This window comes from Haliotis cracherodii, unplaced genomic scaffold, assembly GCF_022045235.1.
Source record: "Haliotis cracherodii isolate W230 unplaced genomic scaffold, xgHalCrac1.p SCAF_3, whole genome shotgun sequence".
Lineage (NCBI taxonomy): Eukaryota > Metazoa > Mollusca > Gastropoda > Lepetellida > Haliotidae > Haliotis > Haliotis cracherodii.
The window spans coordinates 69329718-69356904 of NW_027266286.1; the positions used below are offsets into that span (position 1 = coordinate 69329718).

Genomic DNA, 27187 nt, shown 5'->3' on the forward strand with positions numbered 1-27187 from the left:
ATCTAAATACCCCTGAATTTCAGGAAAAAAAACTTTTAAGGAAATCCAAATTTTGAACAAAATCGTTTTTTTCCAATTTATCTGCCAAGGGGGCTTAGTTTGAACCCTAGATAGATCCTGCATGTCCAAACACTGTCAACAGGTTGAACACTGCCAGGTTTACATGCTATCCTTGTCTACCCATTCCATCACAAGTTGATATCTTCTGGAAGGGTTTCTGTCAGACAAGCAGCGATCCAAACGAAGCCCAGTCACCACACCTGACCACCCAATCTGTACAATAGTCAGCTGCTACAGGAAACTTAGATCTTGGGAACCTATTCTGATCTGAAAGTGAGTGAGTGACTGAGTGAGTGAGGGAGGGAGGGAGCTAGCATGTTTTTTATGCAGCTTTTAGCAATATTCCAGCAATATCATGGCGGGGGACACCTGAAATGGGCTTCACACATTGTAAACTTTGGTTTACAGATGTCTTCTGGTAAGAAATGTTCCTGATTCAGCATGACCACTTTCATAGACTACCTCACATGTACTCACCCTGGCAGCTTGTGTCGGAGTGCCCCTCGAGGCAGTGTCTGCAGCAGCTTGATCATGGCCAGGGCGATCGGCACCCGCAGAATCTCATGGTCATCTGCGAACTTCGACCTCACAGACTTGTGTTCCTCCTCCCGGTTGATCTGAAACCAGGAATCAGTTTGTTTGTTTGCTTGTTTGTTTGTTTACTGCTGCATTCAGCAGCATTCCTGCTGTATGATGGAGGCCTGAAGATAATCAAGTCTGGACCAGACAATCCAGTGATTTATATTATGAGCATCAATCCACACCTACAGGATATGATGATGCATCAACCAGCTCACACAGCCTGACCACTCCATCCATCAAGTTGCTCCTTATGACCTGCATAGTTGCTGGGGAGCTATTCTAGCCCAGAATCCCCCCAAACCAGGAATCAAACAGTCCCTGTACAATGTCACAATTAATGGAGGCATGGAGTTGGCTGGTTATCAAAAGCAAGTACCTCCAGCAAAAGTATCTTAAGCTTCTGATTCTCTATCTCCTCAACTCCTGAGTGTGATTGAGTGAGCTGGGTTTTAACGCCGCTTTGAACAGTATTCGGAGCGAACCGAACCGAAACCACGAACATAGATTTCTGGCACGCCCAAGGGACGCAACTCTGGACAGTGAATTGCAGCCCCTTAGACGACTGGGCCACCTGTGCCCCTTTCAAACTCCTGACCTTAAAACTTAAATCTCAATCGCTTACACCCAACTCCTGTGCTATTAGTCATGTCAGATGTCATAAATGAAAAACTAAAAATATTGTTTATAATGCAATCAATATCTTAATCCATAGAATGTAGTTTATAAATTGAGAACACAAACATGTTGAATGCTTCATGACTTGATTACTAACTGGGAATACATCCAAGCTAAACATTCCTACCTTCTGAGTGAGAAGTTTATGAAGTTCTGGAATGAGAATCTTTAGTACATAGGTATGGATTTTGGTGGACAGTTTAGCTGAACAGAGTTGTCTCCCATCACTGGTAAACTGAGCCTCCTCCTGGTCGACAGGAGAACTCTCTGCTGTCTCCATGGCAACTGGTGCTGCTGCTGCATCTACAGAGTCAGTTCCTGGTTTGTCAGCCTCCTCTGCAACACAGAATTAAGGATGCGACAGTTAGAGGATGAATGTGTCTCTCTTTCTTCATGGCACAAATTAATTTGGTTTACCATGCTATGTCAGACACTGCAGTGTCCCCATGTACCAATAATTAACAGTTTTTTACCGGTAAATTAAGTCTTGGACCGGTATGTCAGGTGACTGCCTGTCCTTGTGGACGGACAAATAAGGTGCCTTCTAAATCTTTGTTGTTTAACAAAACATCGGCGATATACGTATAAGTATATTTTTCGAACGAAGACAGCTTGTCTGTTATCAGGGTTTTCCCTTGTCTATTTGTAGAGGAAGGAAATAACATTTCACTTTGCTTCGAGGTTAAATATATATTTGTAGCGACTTTGTTTCAAAATATTATAACAAAGAGAAAATTGAGACTGAAGTTTGTGTGAATGACGTGTAGATCTAACAACCTTACTCCGGAGATGATGAAATTGCACTGAACATGATGTTGAAAGAATTAAAACCAGGTAAGTTTCATAAAAAGATTGTTGTTGAAAGTTGACACTGAAAAAAACTAGGTGGGACTGGTAATTTTTAGAGTTGCCAGTACACCAGGACTGTCAGTTTCAAAAGCCAGTGGGAACACCGCACTGACAACTCAGTCATTTTAACTATTTGAGTATCTGTGACTGAGTGAATGTTGTTTAATGCTGGGGTTAACATTAATGTGAATAATCATGTCTGGACCAGGCTGACAGCATGAGCAACAAGCCATGTCTTCGGCCATGATGACATGCCATCAGCAAAGTCTCAGACCAAACCAACCAATCTCAATATCTGTCAACTTTTACAACAAGCATGATTTGACTGTTTGTCCATTAAATCACCACTTAAAACCAGCACACGAACCCGGAATCCAAACAGGCTCCGCCCCACTATAAAGTCAACAACAATGATAGCAGTTTGTAGGTTTTTTGTTTTTTTGTTGAACGCCTTACTCAACAATATTCCTGCTATATGAAGGCTGACAGTCAATAACAGACTCCGGACCAGACAATCCAGTGATCAATATTGTGAGCAATGATCCACTCTGTCAGCATACTAGAACACATCATCAACATGCGTACTTGGACACATCAAACAAGTCACGGAGCCACATCACCTGATCCAGTAAGTCACTTCTTACAACCAGCACAGGTTGTTGTGGACCTATTATACTCTCAAATCACCACCGAGAAAACAAGCATGATTACTGGGGTCCTACTTTCAACACAAATCCCACGAGATAGCTTCACCATCAAGTGAGACATTAATGTTTTTATCGTCAAGGGAGAATCAACATAAATATTTTGTATTTCGGAACATTTACCTGAAAAAGTTAATCATGTTAACAAATGGCCATGAACTATTCAAGACATATCAAGGAACATTGTTTTCAGACTACGCTAAACAACTCAAGACTTGAAATGTATTGCAACCACCAAGAATCTGATGTCATAAAATGGAACAATTCTTTTTTAATTGTTCGTATTTGATTCAGGTGTGTCCCTGGTATGATGCATATCAACATCTGATCAATCTTGATGTATGAATATACGGGTGAATAGACATACCGTTATTTTGCTAATCAACAGAAGTTTAGAACCATCTGATTCTTTCATGTCACTATAGTTCATCTGTCATGCCATGATTAGAAATATGGAAGAATTAGGTGGTACTTAACTTCTTTAGAGTAGTATATTTATGCACTCCATCTATATGATGGTGGTCTGTAAACAGTCAAGACTGGACATGACAATCCAGTGACTGCCATCACAAGCATCAATCTACGAAATTGTGTTTGAATGACATGCATCAACCAACTCAGCGAGGCTGACCACCTGATCCCTTTTTAGGGACAGTCTCACCCACCTGTGCTGTGGTCGTGGTCGTGGTCGTGGTCGTCCTTCTCATCTGTCTTCACCCCTGCTGCTTCCACTAGTTTGGGGGCAGTGCTGGTGAACAGCTCACTCTTGCCGATGTCGAAGTGGAACGAGTTCAATACGGCAACCACAACCCTGAAATGGAAGATTGTTCATCATTGGAAGGCCAGAGTGCGAACTTTTTCAAGGTGTAGATAATTTACTGTGTAAAATCCTCGTGGATAGGTGATAAAAAATGAAGAAGAAATTTCAGAAGAATTGTTTTGTTATTATTTATAAAACGTTGTCATAAGAGCAGTATTTGGTTTCTGTTTAAAATACCGGTATTATAAGTTTTGTCTCATTGTTTCAACTATTGTAACCTGCATTGAGTGCTTGAGTGAGTGAGTTGGGTTTAACGCTGCTTTTAACAGTATTCCAGTTATATCACGGCGTCTCAGCTTAATGTTGGAGTTACGCCCGAAGTAATGCAGGTGTCAGACGTTTACCACTTTGGTGAAACCCACGAGCACGGGTATGGTGCTGACAAATCTTGAAATATTATAAGGATTCGAACCCTCAATCATAGGTTCTGTTCTGGTGTGTCCAATGGATGCAACTCTGCATAGCATATTGCCTGAACAACTTTATGAAAAGATTACGCTGCAGCGGTCAATTTGAATATTTGCATAACTCTCCCACTTCTTGATGCTGACAGTAGGGATTTCTGATCTATGTATGAACATTCTCGAGCAATTGGGACAACACATATTGTATGATTATTTACCTGACAAGTAGTTTCTGATTTTCAAGTTTCTTTGGTAGGAGAGACAGGTAGAAGCGGAGTTGCTGTAGATACTGTGGCCATGGTAAGAGTTTACACAAGACAGCTATGAGGTCAATGGCTGCCTCTTTCAGACCTTGGATCTTGAGGTAGGCAGGGTCAAGGACAACCATGGAGGTCAGAGGCAGGAAATAGGAGGTCAGGTGTTCACGTCGAAGAGTGGTTGTCTCCAGGAAGGTTGTCAGTTTCCGCATCGCCTTCACCCGCCTGTGGATCTGGAGAAATGAGTGAGTGGATGAGCACCGGGGTTTGCAGTAATGGAGAGAGTGAGATGGTGGAGAGAGTGAGATGGTGGAGAGAGTGAGACAGGTGGAGAGAGTGAGATGGTGGAGAGAGTGAGGTGGGTGGAGAGAGTGAGATAGGTGGAGAGAGTGAGATGGTGGAGAGAGTGAGGTGGTGGAGAGAGTGAGGTGGGTGGAGAGAGTGAGATGGTGGAGAGAGTGAGGTGGGTGGAGAGAGTGAGATGGTGGAGAGAGTGAGGTGGTGGAGAGAGTGAGGTGGTGGAGAGAGTGAGGTGGGTGGAGAGAGTGAGATGGTGGAGAGAGTGAGGTGGGTGGAGAGAGTGAGATGGTGGAGAGAGTGAGGTGGGTGGAGAGAGTGAGATGGTGGAGAGAGTGAGGTGGTGGAGAGAGTGAGATGGTGGAGAGAGTGAGGTGGTGGAGAGAGTGAGGTGGTGGAGAGAGTGAGGTGGTGGAGAGAGTGAGGTGGTGGAGAGAGTGAGATGGTGGAGAGAGTGAGATAGGTGGAGAGAGTGAGGTGGTGGAGAGAGTGAGGTGGTGGAGAGAGTGAGATGGTGGAGAGAGTGAGGTGGGTGGAGAGAGTGAGATGGTGGAGAGAGTGAGGTGGTGGAGAGAGTGAGGTGGTGGAGAGAGTGAGGTGGGTGGAGAGAGTGAGATGGTGGAGAGAGTGAGGTGGGTGGAGAGAGTGAGATGGTGGAGAGAGTGAGGTGGTGGAGAGAGTGAGGTGGTGGAGAGAGTGAGGTGGGTGGAGAGAGTGAGATGGTGGAGAGAGTGAGGTGGGTGGAGAGAGTGAGATGGTGGAGAGAGTGAGGTGGGTGGAGAGAGTGAGGTGGGTGGAGAGAGTGAGATGGTGGAGAGAGTGAGGTGGTGGAGAGAGTGAGGTGGTGGAGAGAGTGAGGTGGGTGGAGAGAGTGAGATGGTGGAGAGAGTGAGGTGGGTGGAGAGAGTGAGATGGTGGAGAGAGTGAGGTGGGTGGAGAGAGTGAGATGGTGGAGAGAGTGAGGTGGTGGAGAGAGTGAGGTGGTGGAGAGAGTGAGGTGGGTGGAGAGAGTGAGATGGTGGAGAGAGTGAGGTGGGTGGAGAGAGTGAGGTGGGTGGAGAGAGTGAGGTGGTGGAGAGAGTGAGGTGGTGGAGAGAGTGAGGTGGGTGGAGAGAGTGAGATGGTGGAGAGAGTGAGGTGGGTGGAGAGAGTGAGATGATGGAGAGAGTGAGGTGGTGGAGAGAGTGAGGTGGTGGAGAGAGTGAGATGGTGGAGAGAGTGAAATGGGTGGATAGGTCAATGGGTGAGGGAGGAGTCTCTTCAGGAATGTTTGTTTGTTTGTTGCTAAACGCTCTTACGACAAGCATGGGTTGTTTAAGACCAATTCTAACCCAGAATCTTCACCTCTGAATGAGTGAATGGATGGGTGGGTGGGTGGGTGGTTGATTCAGTTAGTGAGTGAGCGTAAAAGATGGAGTTGTTTAGGAGTGAGTGAGTGAGTATGGTTTTACGCCGCTTTTAGCAATATTCCAGCAATATCACGGCGGGGGACACCAGAAATGGGCTTCACACATTGTACCCATGTCGGGAATCAAACCCGGGTCTTCGGCGTGACGAGCGAACGCTTTAACCACTAGGCTACCCGACCGCCCCAGTTGTTTAGGAAGAAAGGTTGGGGTCTTTCAGTCAATGAGGGGGTAGAGGAATGATTGAGTGAGTGAGTGAGTGAGTGAGTGAGTGAGTGAGTGAGTGAGCGTAAAAGATGGAGTTGTTTAGGAAGAAAGGTGGGGGTCTTTGAGTCAAGGAGGGGGTAGAGGCATGATTGAGAGAGTGAAGGAAGGAGAAGTGGGTGAGTGGGGAAGGTGTGAGGGAGGGGACAGCCAAGGGAATGAAGAAATATAAGAATGGGTATGGTATTGAACATTCTCACCTGGATATGTTTGATGTTCTCGTAGAAGTCGTAATCAATCTCTTTATCACTGAGACCGATGAGACCCTCGAAGGTAGGGTGGTCCGGAAACGCTCGCACCAAGACCCCCAGCAGAGTGAGAAACTCATGTCTCACATTCTGTAACCAAGAACGATGTATGAACATAGTAACATGCTTCCATGTACATCAACCATAATCGAAAAGATTCAGTTTCATTAACATTTGAACTTAGCTTGTTCTCTACCACTATTTCTCTTGACGACAAAATTACTTGGTATGTAGTGTGGTTTTAATAAGTGACCACCTTTGTCAATTTTCGAAGCACGTGGGCACTTATGGTGACCATGGTCTGTCTGTCAGGGAATATTCCTTATATCTGCCTCACAATTACTGTCTGAAATATTTACTGAAAGTGTAACTCGTCAACTGACCTCTGACTTGTCATAGAGTCCTGACTTGACCATAGGCAGCACTCCCTGAGTGACCACTTCACGAAACACATCTTGATTGAAGTCAGTCTTCGTCAGTTGTGTAACGATGGTTATCAGACAAAATGTTGAGTTGTCCCGTAGAGACATATCTTCCACCTGGACAAGCAAAGGGAGGTCACTGTTAGTACATGTTACATATGTTCCATCCAACAGGAGTGAGTGAGTTGGGTTTAACGTCACTTTTAACAGTATTCCAGTTATATTACGGTGTGTCAGCTTAATGTGGGAGGATAGCCCGAAGTGATGCAGGTCTCAGACGTTTACCACTTCCGTGAAACCCACGCGCACGGGTATGGTGCTGAGAAACCTAGAAACAAAATCGGGCGAAATTGGATTCAAACCAATAATCATAGGTTTCTTTCCGAAGGGACGCAACTTAGCACAGTGAATTGCAGCACCTAAGAAGACTGGGCCACCCGTGCTCCCCCATCCAACAGGAAGGATACCTGATACATACTAAAGTAGTGTGCGTAGATCGATGCTCATGATGTCCAACAAACAACATATATATACAATTATATACCGCAGGTATCCAGGTACCAATATCTGCTCAAATGCGGTTTTATTTGTTCCCCAACCAGTGGATCCGTTCGCATTCCAGTTATCATTCTCAACTCCCTGGGGAGTATACAACCCAAGCTGCCAAGGGGCGCTAGAAGGTTTTAACATTCGACCTCACATATCAGGTACCCATTCCCTGCTGGGTAAACTCAGGCACATTTTAACTAAGTCACTTGCCCAGAGTGACACCACAAGTTTTGACACTTGTGTTTCGGGGGTATGTAAGTATTTGTGTTTCCACCATCTGCTCATCTTCCATTGGATGAGTTGGTTCTTGTGAGTGCACAAAATGTATACATGTACAGTACACTAAGGGTGGTGACAACACTGTAAAGACCTGTAAACATTGTTGGTCCCAAGGCTGAATAACAACCCGGTCACTAGCTGGATATGATCTCAGCACCTGGCGCTTGCTAGCCTAGTGCTTTTGACCGCTTGCCTACTCCGTCCCCATGGGAAACATGCTACAGGTTGCCATCAAACACTTATTGCATGTACTGCTTTATCCCAAATCGAGGCTTACATTCTGATGCTATCTGCAGCATGAGAGGTGTTTTCTACCCAGAAGTACTTGCATCCTATATATAAAAAATTAAAAGTCTTGGTGCTCAGGCACCACCCGCATCATCAGAAAGTCTGCCGCACTTTTTGTTTTTATTTCCATTTTTAATTTTTTGTTTAAAATGCTTATACTAAAAAAACATGCGATCCAATAGAGCAGCGCAGCTCATGTCATGGTCATGGCGGCAATAGGAGTTTGTATGCTTGATTATGTAGGGAGGCCTTTCTCAGGTGGATGGTACACATCTACATACTAGTTTGAACAAGCAACAAAAACAAAACACCGCCTGCCCATCTGCACTTTGCAAAATGCAGTGCCTGCATGCGAACTAATTCTTTCCTTTTCTTAAGCGTGATGAAAAGATCACCTTGAGGATGAAGTGACAACAGTTGTGCATGACAGGGATGAGAGCGTTGACATCGATACTGGTCATCCCGCGGACTGTGTCGTTGAACTTGTTGAAGGCCTCCAGACGTACATCGTAGTTGGGTTCCTCCGCCCGGCGTGGGTTCCAGGCGTTCAGCTGCAAGTGAACAATCAGTCATCTTTCAGAGGGAACAGTGTTACATGAGTGGGAGTGTGTGCTGCAATCTCAAATATGACGGACATTGTTAAATGGGATTCAAGCCCAAAAATCTTCTGGATTACTTGATGCAAAGGAAAATTTTTGGGATATGAGTGAGTGAGTGAGTTGGGTTTAATGCCTCTTTTATCAGTATTACAGTTATATCGCGGCGTGTCAGCTTAATGTGGGAGGAAAGCCCGAAGTGATGCATGTCTCCGACGTTAACCACTTCGGTGTAAAACCCACGAGCACGGGTATGGTGCTGACAAATCTAGAAACATAATCGGGGCGAAGCAGTATTCGAACCCACAATCATAGGTTTCTGGCGGGCCCAAGGGACGCAACTCTGCACAGTGAATTGACAGATCAAGGATCATCATCAGGGCAGAACTGGAATTTGAACTCATTACCATGAGTTCCAGCAACTTAGATGGCTGGGCCACCTGTGCACTTCACATCTTCCTGAGGCAAGGGAAATAACTGACTTTAAAAGTTTAGTTTTCATCCTTGATGAACTGTGCTGGAATTATAGAGATTATGGAGTTATATTTTGGCTGGACTAACGAGTCTATGCATAGTCCAATCAAAATCCTGTAACTATATCAACATTCGGTTCATAAACAACATCGCAACTGCCTTGCCGAATTCGTTCAATTGCAGTATTTGCAGAATATGTGTACAATCAACTGGGCGTTGACACATTTATTCCAAATCTTTTCATGTTCTTAATCAAGGTGTTCGAGTGATTTGATGCACTTCACGAGATGAACCCTGTTTTATTATCAATCAGATTGTCTTGACTGGATGCCGCCATTTTGTTTGAAGCAAGTGCAAGTGATATGAGAGATGGAATCTGATTGGTCAGTAGTGGGGACATAGAAGGGACACAACTCGTAACAGCCAAAGGTGGTGCTACGACTGGGCCACGAAATTCCAGTTCGGCAAGTTTGGAACCTGGACTCTTAAAGTCCCTTGCCTCTGGAAGATGTGCACCTCATGGACAGATCCACAGCCCTCCACTGAGAACATCTTTCACTGAACAAATAGCATTTAATTTTGAAGTTAGAAGTAACTGACAAATCTTCCACATCCCTGATGCCATTACCTGATGCCATTAAAAAACGACTATGCGTGTTGTAAGAGGCGACTAACAGGATCGGGTGGTCAGGCTCACTGACTTGGTTGATACATGTCATTGCGTGGATCGATGCTAAAGATGTCAATCACTGGATTGTCTGGTCCAGACTTGATTATTTACAGACACCGTCATATAGCTGGAATATTGCTGAGTGCGGTGTTAAACAATAAACAAACCAACCAACCTATTCTGAGACAGGTTATTGTCAAGTGTCATTCTCACCTTCTCAACAACCAGGGATATATCTCTGTACTCCGGGCACTTCTCCCCGATTGTCTGAAACAACCACCAATGTGTACACACTTCAAAACATGCAAACAAACAAACATGAAATAATAAGCTGAATTTAGCTGTTTGCTGTATTTCTGTGCTGTCCCATCAAGAATCATCTGTAACCATGGTAATACAAAGAAGAAGTCTTAACATGCTGCAAGCTAAACACATGTGACACTACTCAGCATCATAACATCACAGAGCAAGGACTTCTACAATCATCACTGAACTGGTCATGCTAAGATCATCAGGATCTCTACTCATATTACCCGTAAATAGTAAAAGATTATCAGGTTCTCTACTCATATTAAATGCTAAGATTATCAGGATCTCTATTCATATTACATGCTAAGATCATCAGGATTTCTACTCATATTACATCTTAAGATCATCAGGATCTCTACTCATATTAAATGCTAAGATTATCAGGTTCTCTACTCATATTAAACGCTAAGATTATCAGGATCTCTACTCATACTACATGCTAAGATCATCAGGATTTCTACTCATATTACATCTTAAGATCATCAGGATCTCTACTCATATTAAATGCTAAGATTATCAGGTTCTCTACTCATATTAAACGCTAAGATTATCAGGATCTCTACTCATATTACATGCTAAGATCATCAGGATTTCTACTCATATTACATCTTAAGATCATCAGGATCTCTACTCATATTACATGCTAAGATTATCAGGTTCTCTACTCATATTAAATGCTAAGATTATCAGGTTCTCTACTCATATTAAATGCTAAGATCATCAGGATCTCCACTCATATTAAATGCTAAGATCATCAGGATCTCTACTCATATTACATGCTAAGATCATCAGGATCTCTACTCATATTAAATGCTAAGATTATCAGGATATCTACTCATATTACATGCTAAGATCATCAGGATCTCTACTCATATTACATGCTAAGATTATCAGGTTCTCTACTCATATTAAATGCTAAGATCATCAGGATATCTACTCATATTAAATGCTAAGATCATCAGCATCTCTACTCATATTACATGCTAAGATCATCAGGATATCTACTCATATTACATGCTAAGATCACCATGATATCTACTCATATTACATAACTCTGGGAGTTACCTTGAGTATTGTACACAGCTGGCTCCTGGACTGTCGGTTACACAGGACAGAGAACAGTTTGGCCACCGGTCTGTAAACACAGACAACAATAACACAATCCTGTCGGTTCATGTTAACACATTGTAGTATAACTCCCTTACCATCATGACACAGGTACAAGAAGACACAGGTACTTCTAATAGAAGCTACACAAATGGATACAAACATTGATTGAAGTCACTTTTCTACTTGTAATGCATCTGTTTTATTTGTTTTACAATGATTTGGTTCAGTAAACAGATGGAGAATGTCACAGAATGTCACCATCATACACAAGTAATGTATATTATCATGAGTATGCGGACCATCCCCATCACTTACTTTACTCATTAAGTATTATTAATAAAAAAACACATATGCTACCGCCTGTAATTTGGCATTACATATAAATAGCATGATAGATAAGCCCATAACTAGCCAAGTACAGCACACACAGACTCCAGTATGATAAGGACTTGTTTCATGACCAATAAAACTAGAACTCAAAACGCTAAACCTCTTTTCTAGTTCAGCACATGAAACCCCCTCCCCTACCTCCAGTTGTTAAAGTGTTTTGTTTGTCTGTTTGTTCTTTAACGCCACACTCAGCAATATTCCAGCTATATGATGGCGGTCTGTAAATAAGTCTGGGTCAGACAACCCTGTGATTGACATCATGAGCATCGATCCACGCAATTGGAAGACGATGATATGCATCAACCAATTCAGCAAGCACGCCCACCCAATCCAATTAGTTGCCTCTTACGACAAGCATAGTCGACTTTTACGTCAACAATGGGTTGCTGAAGACCTATTCTACCCCAAATCATCACGGGTCTTGTTGAAGGGAGGGTATATAACAACCATTACCTGTAGAATTCCCTTGGAGACTGAAGCACCTTGGTCAGGTTGACAATACTGTGGAGGACATTCTCTTCAACATCCTTGCAAAAGAATTTCATATTTTAACTCCACAATTGATAAGTAATTCGGTGAAATGTATTGAACCAATCCCTAGTCCTTTTTATATATTACCGATTTTGACGTAATAAGCGCCCCGCTCTAATAAGCGCCCACGGCGATATTTGCTAATATATTGGCTTGTGAACAATCCCAATTAGCACCCCTTCTGATTGATCAATGTACACAAGACTTATTTATTCGCGTATAATACCAATCTTGTGTTATATGCAACCTTAATTATGGGCAATAAAATTCTGGAAAAATATATCTGTCATACATGAACATTTCAGGCTGTCAGCTTAAACCACGAAATTTATCTTTCAACTCTGTTTTTTTTTCACTAAAATAATATTCTAATAAGAGCCCCCTATTTTTAATTTTGAGAGCGCCCTGGGCGCTTATTACGTCGAATACGGTATGCAGATTCTTTTTTTTCTCATTTACCCAACAGCTGTTTCACATATAAGTCAAGCTTCACTATACACAAGCATAGTGTCACAGTTTCTCACACACAATTCTAGTTTCTCACACACAATTCTAGTTTCTCACAAACAATTCTAGTTTCTCACACACAATTCTAGTTTCTCACACACAATTCTAGTTTCTCACACACAATTCTAGTTTCTCACACACAATTCTAGTTTCTCACAAACAATTCTAGTTTCTCACAAACAATTCTAGTTTCTCACACACAATTCTAGTTCCTCACACACAATTCTAGTTCCTCACACACAATTCTAGTTTCTCACACACAATTCTAGTTCCTCACACACAATTCTAGTTTCTCACACACAATTCTAGTTCCTCACACACAATTCTAGTTTCACACACACAATTCTAGTTCCTCACACACAATTCTAGTTTCACACACACAATTCTAGTTCCTCACACACAATTCTAGTTTCACACACAAGTCAATTCTAGTTTCTCACAATTCTAGTTTCTCACACAAGTCAATTCTAGTTTCTCACAATTCTCACACACAATTCTCGTTTCACACACAAGTCTAGTTTCTCAGAATTCTCATTTCTGAGCCACAATACATGTACTAGTTTCACACACAATTATAGCCTCTCACACAAGTTAAGCTTCACACACACACACACACACACACACACATACATACACACACACACACACACACACACACACATCCAGTGAGTGAGGGCTGAGTATTCACCATGGTCCGCTTGACCTTCTGGTCCAGGAAGGGGAGAAGCATGGAGCAGAGGAGTGTGCACTGGTCATTGGACGTCACGTGGCAGCTCACTCTGAGAACAAAACACATCACACTGCCAGTGAATGAGGTCTTTAACCACTCATAGTCATCAAGCAGCCATTACATGCCATGTGACAAAATTTGGATAAACATTTTATGTTTTCCATCTGTAAAAAAACTAGACTATATCCTGCCAAGACAATTAAACTATAAATCCATAAAGGAAACTGTCAAAGAGCCGACAAACAGCTGCATAAAACTTAAATAAAATAAGAAACTATTACTGAAAAAGAAAACATGATATTTGAACAGGGTACAGGAACCAAATATAATATTGTGTAAGCTAAGTGCATAAACCTCAAGTTAATACAAAAAGTGAGATTTCCTCCAATGACACTTTGCCTCTCAACCTACTTGGCTAGCATCTTGAGTTCGGTGACAAAGCCTTGCTTCCTGTTGGAGAGAGCAGAACCCAAGGACTGTACGGACTTCTTGAGAAACACCAGCACATCCGGGATGAAGGGGCGGAGCAGACCAACTCCACACTCGCTGCCAGCTACATCACCAACAGATTCAGTCAATACCCTCATACATCGAGGTTGTAGATGAGAAACATTACTTACCCGGCAACTCTTTCATCTTGAAAGAAATGTTGCTGCAGTAATGAAATTCTTCAATCATATTCTTATTACAAATTAAAAAAAAGTATTTAATATTGTGGGGAAGGTTTCATCAGTCTTAGGACTGGATCATATCTTGCCGACCCCACCATTCTATGTAACATTTTTTCATGCCCCCTCCCGAAAATAAAAGACCAGTCCCTAAATAATGTTCAAATTAATAACTGTTACATTTGAAAAAATAGCACAGCCATTTTTTCATCCCATCCATATAGTTGTAATAAAGTGGCAAACCCCTCTTTCGCTTTTTCATGATCCCCGTTAATCTCACCCTCTATAATAAATGCCACGTCCCCAAGCCAGTGGTTAACGTTGTGAGCACCATACCATGCTGTATGGGTGTGATGACAATCAACCCAAAAACGGAGCCTGACCACCCAATCCAAAATATTTGCCTTTTTCAGCAAGCAACAGAGTACCCTGGGGCTATCATATCCTTGTTCTCACCTTTCCTCTGTGGAATGAAATAATCATTTCGTTCTTGTTGTGATCTAAATCCTGTTTGATTTAGCAGACAAGCAAAGATTTGTTTCAATGTAATGAATCACATCTCCAAGGACTTCCTATTGGCCTAACCCTTATTCCTCAATACCAATCGGACATAAATATGTGAAACTGAAATAAATGTCTGACAAGATGGCTATAGTCTATAAACACTTTGAAATCCTTCAAAATTATATCAGAACACTTTACCTTGTTTGCCTGACAGAAAGTTTTCCCTGTCAACCTCAGAGAGGTTCTTTAGCATTATCTCCCCTTCTTCACTCTCCTCCAAGGAGAGAAGATTGTCCACCATCTCCAGAATGAGGCTGGACACTTTTGAAGTACATCCCTTAGCGTTGAGAAGTGAAAACACAGCAGACAGGGGAGTTAACTCTGGTGCTTCTTTGGTTGGCATTGCCAGCAGATGGAAATATCTGAAGTACATGGGAACATTAGACATGTTATGTGACAAGGTGTTATGTGACAAGGTGTTATGGAGACATTTATCATGACAGTCCGCATATCCATCTATATGTACTCAAGCAGGAGGCAGAGAGACATGTCTCTCTTACGTGCAGTGACTTCACATAATGCTTGATTCTATACAGTCTGTGCCAAAGACTGTTGAGTCCACCAGCTCAAACTTAGCTCTTAGGCTAAAAATAAAATAGTCTTGGTTCTCAGGCACTGCCCGCATCATCATAAAGTCTGCCATATGTTTTGTTTTCATTTCCATTTTCAATTTTTTTTTAAAAATCTTACCTATTCCATGTCTCAAACACACGACTCCGGCAAAGAAATGCTACAATACTTAAGAACAAGATATCCCTGAAATTATTGTTAACAGAATTTGGTTACATACTTGCTTGAAAAATGAACCAAAACAAAAAAAACACTGCCCGCCCGCACTATATTTTCAAAAAACATTGCCTGAGAACCAATTCTTATATTTTTTTAAGCCTTAGCATCATTTTCAGTACATTTTAGTGTTATCATATGGAGTTTTACCAGCTGATCTTACTGGACCAAACAGAATTTTATTCGATACTGGTTTTGGACAAGTGGCTAAAGTCGCAGACTGTCAGTATTACCAAAATGCTTCAGGGTCAAACATCTCATTGAATATATAATGAATAGGAGACTCATGATGAATTCCTTTCTTCAAATTTTGGCCTGAGAATGATTTTATGAATAGAAGTATTAAAATGACTTGATAAGCCTAGAAAATGTCATTTTAATGATAACAATTGCAACAATTGAGTCAAATGTCGACATATGAAACCAAATTTCAGCTTAAATAAATGTGATTAAAGAACAAGATTTGCTGGACTGGACAAAAAACAAAAGCTTCTGTTAATATCCTGATTATCATCCCACATCACATGGGAGATTTGTGACAAAGGGAATTTCATAATAGATGTGGATGAAAGTTTTAGGGGTAGAGATCCGAGGTTTGTCGCAGTAGTTCCGCTTGTGTACGTGTGGTGTGATATGTACGAGGGGTGCCCTACCTGATGTGTCTGGTCCACACACTGAACAGCTTGAGCAGGGGCGTGGCAGAGTAGACCCCCTCAGTGACCAGTCTGTCCAGCTGAAACAGGTCAACAGGTGGTCAGCAAGACAACAGAAGTAGAAACAAGTCGTGACCAGAAACATAAATATCGTGTTTCCATGGCTTTACACAAAAGAGCAAATTGGGGCGAAATTGAAAATAGTCAGTCTTCCTGCTCATTAGAGAAAATATAAGCTTGTAAAGATTGCCTGGGCGACCATCACAGTCCTTGATTCTCTGTAGGCAATAGACATTTCCAGATGACCTGTTGAATAACAGCATTACATGCTGCTTTGTAGATCTGCGACTGTACCTTTAGTTTTGTCTTTCGCCACTGCCGTTACGCAATACGACATTGTGTTTCAGCAAGAGCAACTTTTTCGTAATACCAGGGAGTTGCTGGTCTACTAGGAATCTACTTTTGGACCACTGGTGCCTGTTGATCTGGTAGTTTGGTAAGGGAAGAGTTGTAAATTTGACAGATTTTGTCAATGTCATTTGATGAATATGAAGGCAGACCTCATTCTTCTAAGTCATTTGCAAATGCTGACATGTCCACATTCTTGATGTTGTAACACTGAACAGTGACCTTGTTCCGTGCAAGGTCATTCAGGGAAAGCTTAGTGAGTACCATGTCGTGGTCAGGAGGGCTGGCTATCAATACAGATCGTAGAGATCGATAATCGTTAACTAAATATCAATCAATTATCGATTAATAGCAGAGAAGTAACTTTGAGCACAAATTTTGAAAGAAATCAACATATTTCACTCCACTGGTGAGTGATGGCACATTTATGCAGGGATTACTTTATGGACATTTGAGATATTACAAAGACAGTTATTTTCCATCTTCAGCAACTGACATTATTGACAATAACATGTCTGTTTGGGTAAATCTAAACTTTATTTCATCACAATAGTTTATGTAAGATATTATGATATTGCACTCTATCTTAGTCACTACCCAGTCAGTTATGTGACCAGGCCGATGAGTGGGACTTCTGATGTGCAGATGTAGTCCATGTGACGTTAATGTTTGTACTTTCTTGACTTCTGTTTTCTCACATTCGTTGTAAAGTCACCAAGAAGAAGTAATTTGGCTTGTGCATAGTTTTCTAGCAGTTGAATAAAATCGGAATAAAATTAGGTTAACAGATTTGATTGCTTTTGATAGGGGTGGTCCTCTACCGATCTCATACATAAGCCGAGGTATTAACTTGGTCCTTGAAACATGTATCAAAATATTATGTGCGGTAGATAAGATGGACGTCTCATGTTTAAAGTGTTTAATTGTATATCTGGACTCAAGTTTGTAATCTACATAATCTATTTAATTAATTTCAATGAAACTTTCATTCAAGAATATTTACACTAATTTTGGTGGCCATGCAGTACTTCTGTTAGCCCCATTCCAGAATGTCTGCTATACCAACTCACCTTTATTTACAGCAACCACGATCATATAACCGCTATTGGCACCTTTAAACGAACCTTAGATGACAGAAAATGGATACATATATATCATAAGTGCCATACTTTGACTCTTAAAAAGTAGTATTTGTTGTAGTTTGAAATGTCAAAATATAGACCAGCAAATCTGATGCTGACACTGTCGCAGGAGAAATTCTGAATTCCATCAGTTCCAAAGACTGACACTGTGACGTAGGACCTACCTGTGGGGAGACAACTGCCTCAAACACGGCCTCAACCTCCCGACCAGTGAAGGCATACTTCTCAAACTCCTCAAAGAACTGAAACAAAACAAACAGCCTTAACAGCCAGACCCAGATCTTCATGGGTCTCCGCATCAGGGACATAGTGAGTAGAAAAATGAACATGAATACATTTAGAAAGCTGAAATCAGGTAGAATTAAAAAACAACTGGTTCTTTCATCTCATTGGACTAAAATTTGATCAGAGTACACCTAGGTAACCTTTTGTGAAGTCTGTCAGATCTTGACAGAGGGTATTGAACCTCAGTTAAAAACTTTCTAATGGTGGGTCTGAAAAAAAGCACACACCTCCAGCACTGCCAGTTTGACCGTCTGCCGGATGGTCTTGAGAGCAGTGACAGCACCAGGCCGCAGCTGGTCGCGCAGCTCAAAACAGGAGTTGCAGGTGGCCGCCAGCCCTAGCAGGATCCGCAGGAGTGATGGCAGGAAGTCATCCAGTAGGTGGCGCAGTTTCCCGATCACAACCATCACCGTGTGTAGCACTCTGCAGCAGGATGGACAGACAGAGTCACGCAGTGAAACAAATGTAGTGAGTGAGTGAGTTGGGTTTTAACACCGCTTTGAACAGTATTCCAGTTATATCACGGCATGTCAGCTTAATGTGGGAGGAAAGCCCGAAGTGATGCAGGTCTCAGACGTTTACCACTTTGGTGACACCCACGAGCACGGATATGGTGCTGACAAACCTAGAAACATAATCGGGTCAAACTGGAATTCAAACCCACAATCATAGGTTTCTCATCCGCCCAAAGGACACAACTCTGCACAGTGAACTGCGACGCTTAAGACCACTGGGCCACCCATGCCCCCGAAACACATATACCAAGTGGTCGATAGTGTTCATTAAGAAACAGTATTTGCTGTATTGCTACAGGGAGACAAGTGGTCAATTCTTTTTAGGTTCAAATTCATTCAAAATTAACTACTCAGGTTATAAGTAGTTCATCATTAAAGTGAGTGAGTGAGTGAGTTGGGTTTAAAGCCACTTTTAACAGTATTCCAGTTATATCACGACGTGTCAGCTTAATGTCGGAGGAAAACCTGAAGAGATGAAAGGTCTCAGACATTTACCACTTTAGTGAAACCCACAGGTATGGTGCTGACAAAACTAGAAACATAATCAGGGCAAAACAGGATTCAAATCAATGATCACAGGTTTCTGGCGTGCACAAGGGATGCAACTCTGCATGGCAAATCGCTGCACCTCAGATGACTGGGCTATCCATCTCCAATATCGTTAAAGAAGCCATTGACGCCCTCAAGGCAAGGGCACCACAGATTTATTCCAAGAGACTCATGGGGAAGTAGGAGGAATATGAGTTCATAATATGACGAATAAAATATACCATTATTACTATTGGCAATCCAGCATTCAACTTGTGAAATCCTCATGTGATTAGCTGGGCTACCATGAACTTTTACTTTTCCAGTACAATAATCCAGGACATCTTTATTTAGAAGCAGAACCTCACTCACCCTCTCATTCTCCTCAGGGGAAATATGCTCTCTACATCTAGGGTCTCTGACACCTTCTTTATCATGGCCACGGGGTCATCTGTAAAACATACACACAGAAACTTTGTTAGCTTTGACATAATTAGTAATAACCACACAAGAGGAATTTTACAAATGTTTCAAAATATTTTCCCAAACGTTTTGTAAATAAGGACATTCATGGAAAAGAAAAAAAAGGTGTGAAAGGACTAAAAATTTAGTTTCCAATATTGAAGCTGTTTCATCATACATGTTGAGATCATACACGTCACTTGAACTGAACAAACTTTGTAAAGGGGGACTGTGTCGAGCAGTCTTTATATTCCAATCTTTGTGATGAGTGCCATGTATGCAATTGAGACTCTTTCTCTGTGAAACTAACGGTAGAGCAATCACAAGCTGTTAAACATAATATGTGTGTGTGAGTTGGGTTTAACGCAGCTTTTAACAGTATTCCAGTTATATTGCGGCGTGTCAGCTTAATGTGGGAGGAAAACCCCAAGTGATGCAGGTCTGAGACGTTTACCACTTTGGTGAAACCCACGAGCACGGGTATGGTGCTGACAAAAATAGAAACATAATCGGGGCGAATCGGGATTCGAACCCACAATCATAGGTTTCTGGCGTGCCCAAGGGACGCGACTCTGCACAGCGAATCGCGGCGCCTTAGACGACTGGGCCACCCGTGCCACCCGTTAAACATAATAAAAGTAGATTTAACATACAAAATACTATTTGAATGACTCAAAGGATTGAGGCAACTTGTGCAAATTCACTTGGAACCTGTACAATCATCACTGGTGATTGGAGCTATTTCAATTACAAATGCCATATTTGAAATTTCCTCCTATAGATTTCATGAGCGTTAGAGAGCATGTGTCATGGGAGACAAGATTAGTTTGTGAAGACAGCAAACGATAATATGCTGTTAAACCCATAGTATGACATTAACTTCAAAGCCTACATTCTTGGTATTATCATTTGCTGGTTAGTTCCTTAACATCAATCAGATGATCAGATAGTTTTATACGTTTATCTAAATAACTTTTGCAAGGGCTGCAGTAAAACAATTCCCAATCGGAGATTTTTTACCCAACTCTTGAGGCCGCTAGCGGGTATCCGGGTAGGATGGGGTAGTAGAGTGTTGGGTATCCGGATAGCAAATTTGGATTTGTCCCAGCCCTACAGTCACATTAATATGGTGACACATTAAATTCATGATTTACAGTACATCGTTAGATGATACATAGATTTCAGATGAATGAGAGTCCACTACTACGACTTACCCTGTACAAAGTTGAGTAGGGGTTGGAACACTAGGTCAAGGAAGACCTTGAGTTCTGTTGTGCTGCACCCAGCCAGGAAGCGGAACACTACGGCACGTCGGACATTACTCTTGGCCTTCCCTGTCGTCTCCTTGCCGATACGGCTCTGCATCCTCCCATACAGGACCCTGCATAATACAACATTCAACATCTCATATTCCTCCTCTACCCAACCCATCACAAAACACAATAAACCTGGCCTGATCACAGTATTGATACATTGCAATTGTCACTGCTCCAGTGACAACTGACAATATATCAATGACGCAAGTAATATAGAGATTCTAGACAGATCTCCATATGGAGAATTTAGATAATATATTGAATATCATTAAGTTGGGTGAGGTGAGGTGAAAGAGGGCTTAACATTGTGTTCAAGATTATTGCACTTCTATAGCCATGTGTATGCACATACCATGCCGCAGTTTAACATGAATACCTCACTCAGACACAGTATACTGACTCTGAGCTGACCAGTCCTTGTTTTGGCCCCTTAATGCCGAGTGGCAGGTTAACAACAAGTACTATCTTTTCGTATGACGCATCTTTAGGCGGACGCTCTACCTCTAGACCACAGAGGCGGTGAAAGTGAGTTTGGGCTAGGTCGCTTTCAACATTATTCTTGGAAGTTAGTATCAAAGATTTCTGTCATGTTTAAGCAGCACAACTGTACACAGCCGCCACTGATCAAAAACATTTTCCTTGTAGTTTAATGCTCCTTAGCGATATTCCAGCAAAATGACAGCACCTTGAAAATAATAGAGTCTGGACCTGACAATCCAGTGATTGATATTATGAACCATGCCATGGGATACGATGACATACAGTCAACCAAGTCGGCACCCAATCCCTCGTCATGTAGCCGGAATATTGCTATACTGAGTATGGCAACAACAAACAAACAAACATTCCACCCTTTTGTCAGGGGATGCACTGTGTCCAGGAATATAAAATACCACAGGTTGCTACAAACAACCTACCCCATAAGCACAGGCAGGATGTTCTGTCGGTGTTCCGATTTGATCTGTGTGTTGTCGGGGTCGATGCTGAATGCTATTATTTCCTCCTTAAATGTCTTGTCATCGAGCAGACGTGAAAAGTTCTCTCTGAAACACGGAACCATTTCTGTGTTAATGATTTTGTATAACACATATATTCACATCATTTAACATTTTAGTTACACCTCTGATTTTGATGCTGTTGGTAAAAACCTTGAAACATTTCAACCACATTGTCATTCATTTCAACACTTTCTTTAAATTTCAAGAGAAAAATTAAAAAATGTTCAAAAGATAAAACAAAACACAAAAAAACAATGACTGTGTGTCAAATGAAACCTGTGAATGCATTCTCATTAGTTGTCCCAATCTTTGAAATTTGGCACTTCTGGCATTGCATAGTAGGCTCCAAACACAGTCCTGAATCATTAAGGTATCGTAATGAATGACTGGCCAAATGCTTGTAAATTATTCACATCGCACTTCCTCTTAAAAAGATCTGTTCATAAATACAACAATTTTTATACACTTGAGACAAGACTCAATATTGTGTACTTTGCCTTACAACGCTAAGTGATGAATGTCACGTGTATTTGTGAATATCAACATAAGGGTAGAATGACCATTCACAATGCTGATTGGTGATGTGAAGCCTGACTATGACATCACAGTGCTTCCTTGTTGAGAAAAATACAACATGATGTCATCTATTGTTCATGACATCACAAACTGATTACATTACATCGGAACAATATGCTACTTTCAGGGAAGTTCTCCGTAGGGTTGACATGTTTTTTCTTCATTTTCTCGTTTAAAAAGTCAGTGAGTAATATATAGAATATCCAGCAAGGGTGGAGGAATTATGGATTATCTTCCCCAGTGTATGAAAGATGTCCCTCGGCAAAGGTTCACATCTTCCCAAGGCAAGGGTGTTAACTCACTGTAAAAGTCAAGTTTCCACTCTTGCCGAACTAGGCTGCAATTATGGAGTTATATTTTAGCTGGACTGACGAGTTTATGCATAGTCCAATCAAAATCGCGTAAGAAAATTGACATCCGGTTTGTGAACAACATGGATTTCAACATGCACATTTCGGTTGCAAAAAATATAAACTGTCAATTGGGCATTGTCCGATATTTTTTCAAATCTTTACACGCTTTTAATCAAGGTGCTCACATGATTTGAAGCACTTCGCAAGGTAAGACCTGTTTTATTATATATCTTGATCATCGATCAGATCGTCTTGACTGGGCGCCACCATTTTCTTTGAAGCAAATGCATGTGATATGAGAGGTGGAATGTGATTGGTCAGTAGGAGGGAGATAGAAGGGGCATAACTCGCATTAGCCACAGGTGGCGCTACGATCAAACCTAGAAATTCCAGCCAAGGGTGGAAACAGGACTTTTAGAGTCAGTCTCAGGAAGATGAAGGTTTCGGATTTTCACCATCTATTTACTCAGGACATAATCTGTAATTCCTCGTAGCTTGTTTGTTATTCTCCAGATCTCCCCTCCTCCTCCCCGGTCCCGTCCCCCGTTGCCATGGTCACCTACCTGTATGGGTTGAGGTACTTGTGGTTGTAGGTGAGAACACAACTGAAGGCAGCTTTCTGTACAGACAGATCCTTGTGGTGGAGCAGCTGAAGACAAAAACATCACACTGATTCCATGCACCACACACTGGGTACGATGACAAACACACTGCTACAACATGCATGAGATCGAGGGGACTCGTTTGCCATGACATTCACAAGGGTTTGTTCAGATAGGAGGTAAGAGCCCTGTTTCAAACCACCGCTTCTTATAATACTGATCTGATTCTAGGGTGGAAGTAGGTCCAGCATGGAGACACCCACCTCCTGGTAGATCTTCCTCAGTTCCTGGTCTTTATGGAGGGACTTGGGACTTTTGAACTTGGAGAAAACATGCAGGTGCGACAGCAGTGATCTGAAACAATCACAGAATGCAGAGATGGTTTCAGATTAATTCATCGTCATAATGCTGCAAGATGTTAGTCTTGGAGGGGCTTACAAACTGAATGATTAACTTTGACTTATTGAGGTGAGGGGAAATGGGTTTGAACGTGTCGTCCAAGATTATTGCACTTCTATAGCAACACATGTCTGTGTGTGTGTGTCTGCTTGTACTAGTCCAATGCCGATTTATAGTGCTAGCCCACTGAGATACCATGTCAGTTTAACATGGATACCCCACTCAAACACGATATACGGACTCCGAGCCAACCAGTCCTTGTTTTAGCCCCTTAATGCTGAGCACCAGACAAGGTAGCAACAAACACCATCTTTTTTACGTCTTTTGGTATGCCACAGCTGGGAATCCCAGACCTTCCTATCTCGAGGGGGACGCTCTACCACTAGACTTACGGAATAATCCCCTTCCGTCTCTTTTTCTTCTTCTTGGAATATTTGCCCCTTGGTTGGTCGGAAGGTTCATCTTTCGGCTCATCCTCCTCATCTTCATCTTCAAACTCTGACTGGTCAGCGTGGCCATGTTTGATGGAGATGTCTTCTGTAGGGGCGGAGTTCATGTCTCGCCTATGGTACTCCTCACTGGCCACAAGTGGAAACGTATGGATTTATATCAATGTGACTGACAGCATGTTTCTTATGAAATTAAAGTAGATGACAACATTATTTACACACTAATACAGTTTGGAAAAATGACTTATCTACGTGAGTGAGTGAGTGAGTGAGTGAGTGAGTGAGTGAGTGAGTGAGTGAGTGAGTGAGTGAGTGAGTGAGTGAGTGAGTGAGTGAGTGAGTGAGTGAGTGAGTGAGTGAGTGAGGTGTAATGCCACATTGAACAGTATTCCAGTTATATTGGTGTGTCTCCTCATGTGGGAGGAAAAACCAAGTGACGCAGGTTTCCAGCACACTAAAGGGACATAACTCTGTACAGTGAATTGTGGCACTTTCAATAGATGGGCAACTTGCAGCGCTTAAACTCCCCCTCCCACTATCAAAAATCTAACATTAGTATTCATGGTAATCAAAAACAATTGCCAATAGAAAAAATATTAATTCTAATCTTGTCAAATAATTTTCTGCAATAGCCTTACTTAAATAATACAAAATAATGACGTCATTGGTCTTGTCTTTCCCTCACCTAAGAAACTTTAAGAAGATGGGCACAACCAGCTTCCCCCTGGCCTCGCACTTGTCTGGGAACAGTTCCATCGACCGCCACAGCTGCAGCCTCATGTTGATGTGGTCCGGCGCCGCACCAGTGCTGTTACTCTGGTGTCTATGGCAACTGGTGTATATTTCACTCACAGCTGTCACATCACCTGTCATACTGACATCCCCTGTGACTGACTGACTAGATACCACTGCACTGTCTTTCTCTAGAAAACAAATAAGTGATCATATTGAAGGTAACAGCAAGGAAATTAGTTTCAAAACTATTTAAATATCTAACTAAATGTGAGTGTTTGTTTATCAAAAACTACTTTGTTAAAAAAGTGGGTGACCAAAACTTTGTCATTATTGAAATGGAAGAGTGTGTATTTATTGGGAAAGAGTTTTTCACCAGTACTTCAACAAGGGTTGATTTAACTGCTGGACTGTTGGCCTGTGGCCAGTTAAAATTACAAAGGGCTTGCTGAAACAAAAAGTAGATCGCTCATCTGTCGCTAGTCAAAATTTCACCCCTTCTCCACGTATGTTTAATTTATTAAATTGGATCATCTCAGTAGAATGACAACTGGCTGCCATTTTGTAATATGTACAACAACTACTTTGTTTTCTCATAAATCGCCACAAAATTAGGCAAATAGAAAGCCAAGATTTAATCTCAGAGTGCAGGTAAGAACGATTGCAGCCTCCACCATTTAGTTGTTGGCCAGTTAGTTTGGAGAAGGGCCAGTAACTTTCAAAAGGTGTAAGCCCTGCAAAACTACCCCTGCCTCAAGCATGCCATCAGAATGTGATCAGTGCCTAAAGTGACGCAGCTTGAAGACATTTACATGAAACTGGCAGAGGTATGGAATTTAGAAACAAATTTACAGCCAATCTCAACCAAGAACCACAACTCCACACCACATGTCAAAGCTGAGCACCTTCACCAACAAGCCACCAATGCCTCCAACATGAAGAAGTCTAACTACAGTAAACTATGTTTATAATGAACACGCTTATAACGAACTGACGACAAACAAATTGTTATTTTGGTCCCGGCCATCTGCTGTATATATACTTATAATGAAGTATGGTTATAACAAACTAAACTTAGTGGACTCTTTGAGTTTGTTATAACCGTAGTTTACTGAACATGTGAGTGACGAGTTTAACAACTAACAAACAGCTCAAACAAACTTTGTCATGATTCAAAAATACTGCGGTTGAAATACATACAAGTGTGAAGGGTCTTACGCCACTTTTAGCCATATTCCAAAAACAAGTGACACCAGGCACGGGTTTCACACATTGTACGCATGTGGGGAATCAAACACCATTGAACACAGGCCTTTGGTGTGACAGGCAAACATTTTACCACTGGGTATCCCATCTCCCCTTATTGTATTGAGACCCGTGAAGATTCCGGGGTAGAATAGGTCTTCAGCAACCCATGCTTGACGTAAAAAGTGACTATGCTTGTCGTAAAAGGCGACTAACGGGATCGGGTGGTCAGGTTCGCTGACTTGGTTGATGCATGTCATCGATCCCAATTGCGTGGATTGATGCTCATGACATTAATCGCTGGATTGCCTGGTCCAGACTCGATTATTGACATACAGACCGCTGTCATATAGCTGTAATATTGCCGAGTGCGGCATTAAACAACAAACAAACATATTGTATGAACATGACAGTCTTGGTTTACAATGTGTAAGTATGCTGTCTACCTGCTCGCTCTGCTGCAATTTTGAGCTGGTCCCCCATGACTGACCAGAAGACATCCTGCTCCATTCCCACGGCGTAACTCTTGACCAGCTCCCGGACTGGCTCCCACATCAGCTTGAAGTTGACGTACAGACTGCCCAGCAGGTAGTACAGGGGCACCTGAAGCAGAGACACCTACTGTAACCATGGTAACATAGGTACATACAGATTACACACCATGTAGTACAGAGGCACCTGAAACAGAGACACCTACTGTAACCATGGTAACACAGAGACATACAGACTACACACCATGTAGTACAGAGGCACCTGAAACAGAGACACCTACTGTAACCATGGTAACACAGAGACATACAGACTACACACCGTGTAGTACAGGGGAACCTGAAACAGACACCTACTGTACCCATGGTAACACAGAGACATACAGATTACACACCATGTAGTACAGGGGCACCTGAAACAGAGACACCTACTGTAACCATGGTAACACAGGGACATACAGACTACACACCATGTAGTACAGGGGCACCTGAAACAGAGACACCTACTGTAACCATGGTAACACAGAGACATACAGATTACACACCATGTACCACAATGTACAGGGGGACCTACTGTAACCATGGTAACACAGGGAC

The 27187-nt window shown here is 42.0% G+C and overlaps 1 protein-coding gene across 1 annotated transcript in view; it reads right to left on the reverse strand.

The window, feature by feature from the left end:
• LOC139474007 (small subunit processome component 20 homolog) overlaps positions 1 to 27187 on the reverse strand; it is an 85720-nt gene that overhangs the window by 26530 nt on the left and 32003 nt on the right. The window contains exons 21-44 of the mRNA XM_071256866.1: positions 26549 to 26705; positions 24811 to 25048; positions 24069 to 24254; positions 23541 to 23631; positions 23239 to 23324; positions 21666 to 21791; positions 20647 to 20813; positions 19343 to 19421; positions 18155 to 18350; positions 17807 to 17884; positions 16093 to 16172; positions 14792 to 15015; positions 13833 to 13974; positions 13380 to 13470; positions 12107 to 12180; positions 11219 to 11288; positions 10058 to 10111; positions 8500 to 8655; positions 6950 to 7105; positions 6519 to 6656; positions 4313 to 4584; positions 3536 to 3681; positions 1445 to 1653; positions 538 to 677 (exon numbers count right to left, since the gene is read on the reverse strand). Of these exons, the coding sequence (XP_071112967.1) occupies positions 538 to 677; positions 1445 to 1653; positions 3536 to 3681; positions 4313 to 4584; positions 6519 to 6656; positions 6950 to 7105; positions 8500 to 8655; positions 10058 to 10111; positions 11219 to 11288; positions 12107 to 12180; positions 13380 to 13470; positions 13833 to 13974; positions 14792 to 15015; positions 16093 to 16172; positions 17807 to 17884; positions 18155 to 18350; positions 19343 to 19421; positions 20647 to 20813; positions 21666 to 21791; positions 23239 to 23324; positions 23541 to 23631; positions 24069 to 24254; positions 24811 to 25048; positions 26549 to 26705 (3356 nt within the window). The remainder of the gene's footprint in view (positions 1 to 537; positions 678 to 1444; positions 1654 to 3535; positions 3682 to 4312; positions 4585 to 6518; positions 6657 to 6949; positions 7106 to 8499; positions 8656 to 10057; positions 10112 to 11218; positions 11289 to 12106; positions 12181 to 13379; positions 13471 to 13832; positions 13975 to 14791; positions 15016 to 16092; positions 16173 to 17806; positions 17885 to 18154; positions 18351 to 19342; positions 19422 to 20646; positions 20814 to 21665; positions 21792 to 23238; positions 23325 to 23540; positions 23632 to 24068; positions 24255 to 24810; positions 25049 to 26548; positions 26706 to 27187) is intronic.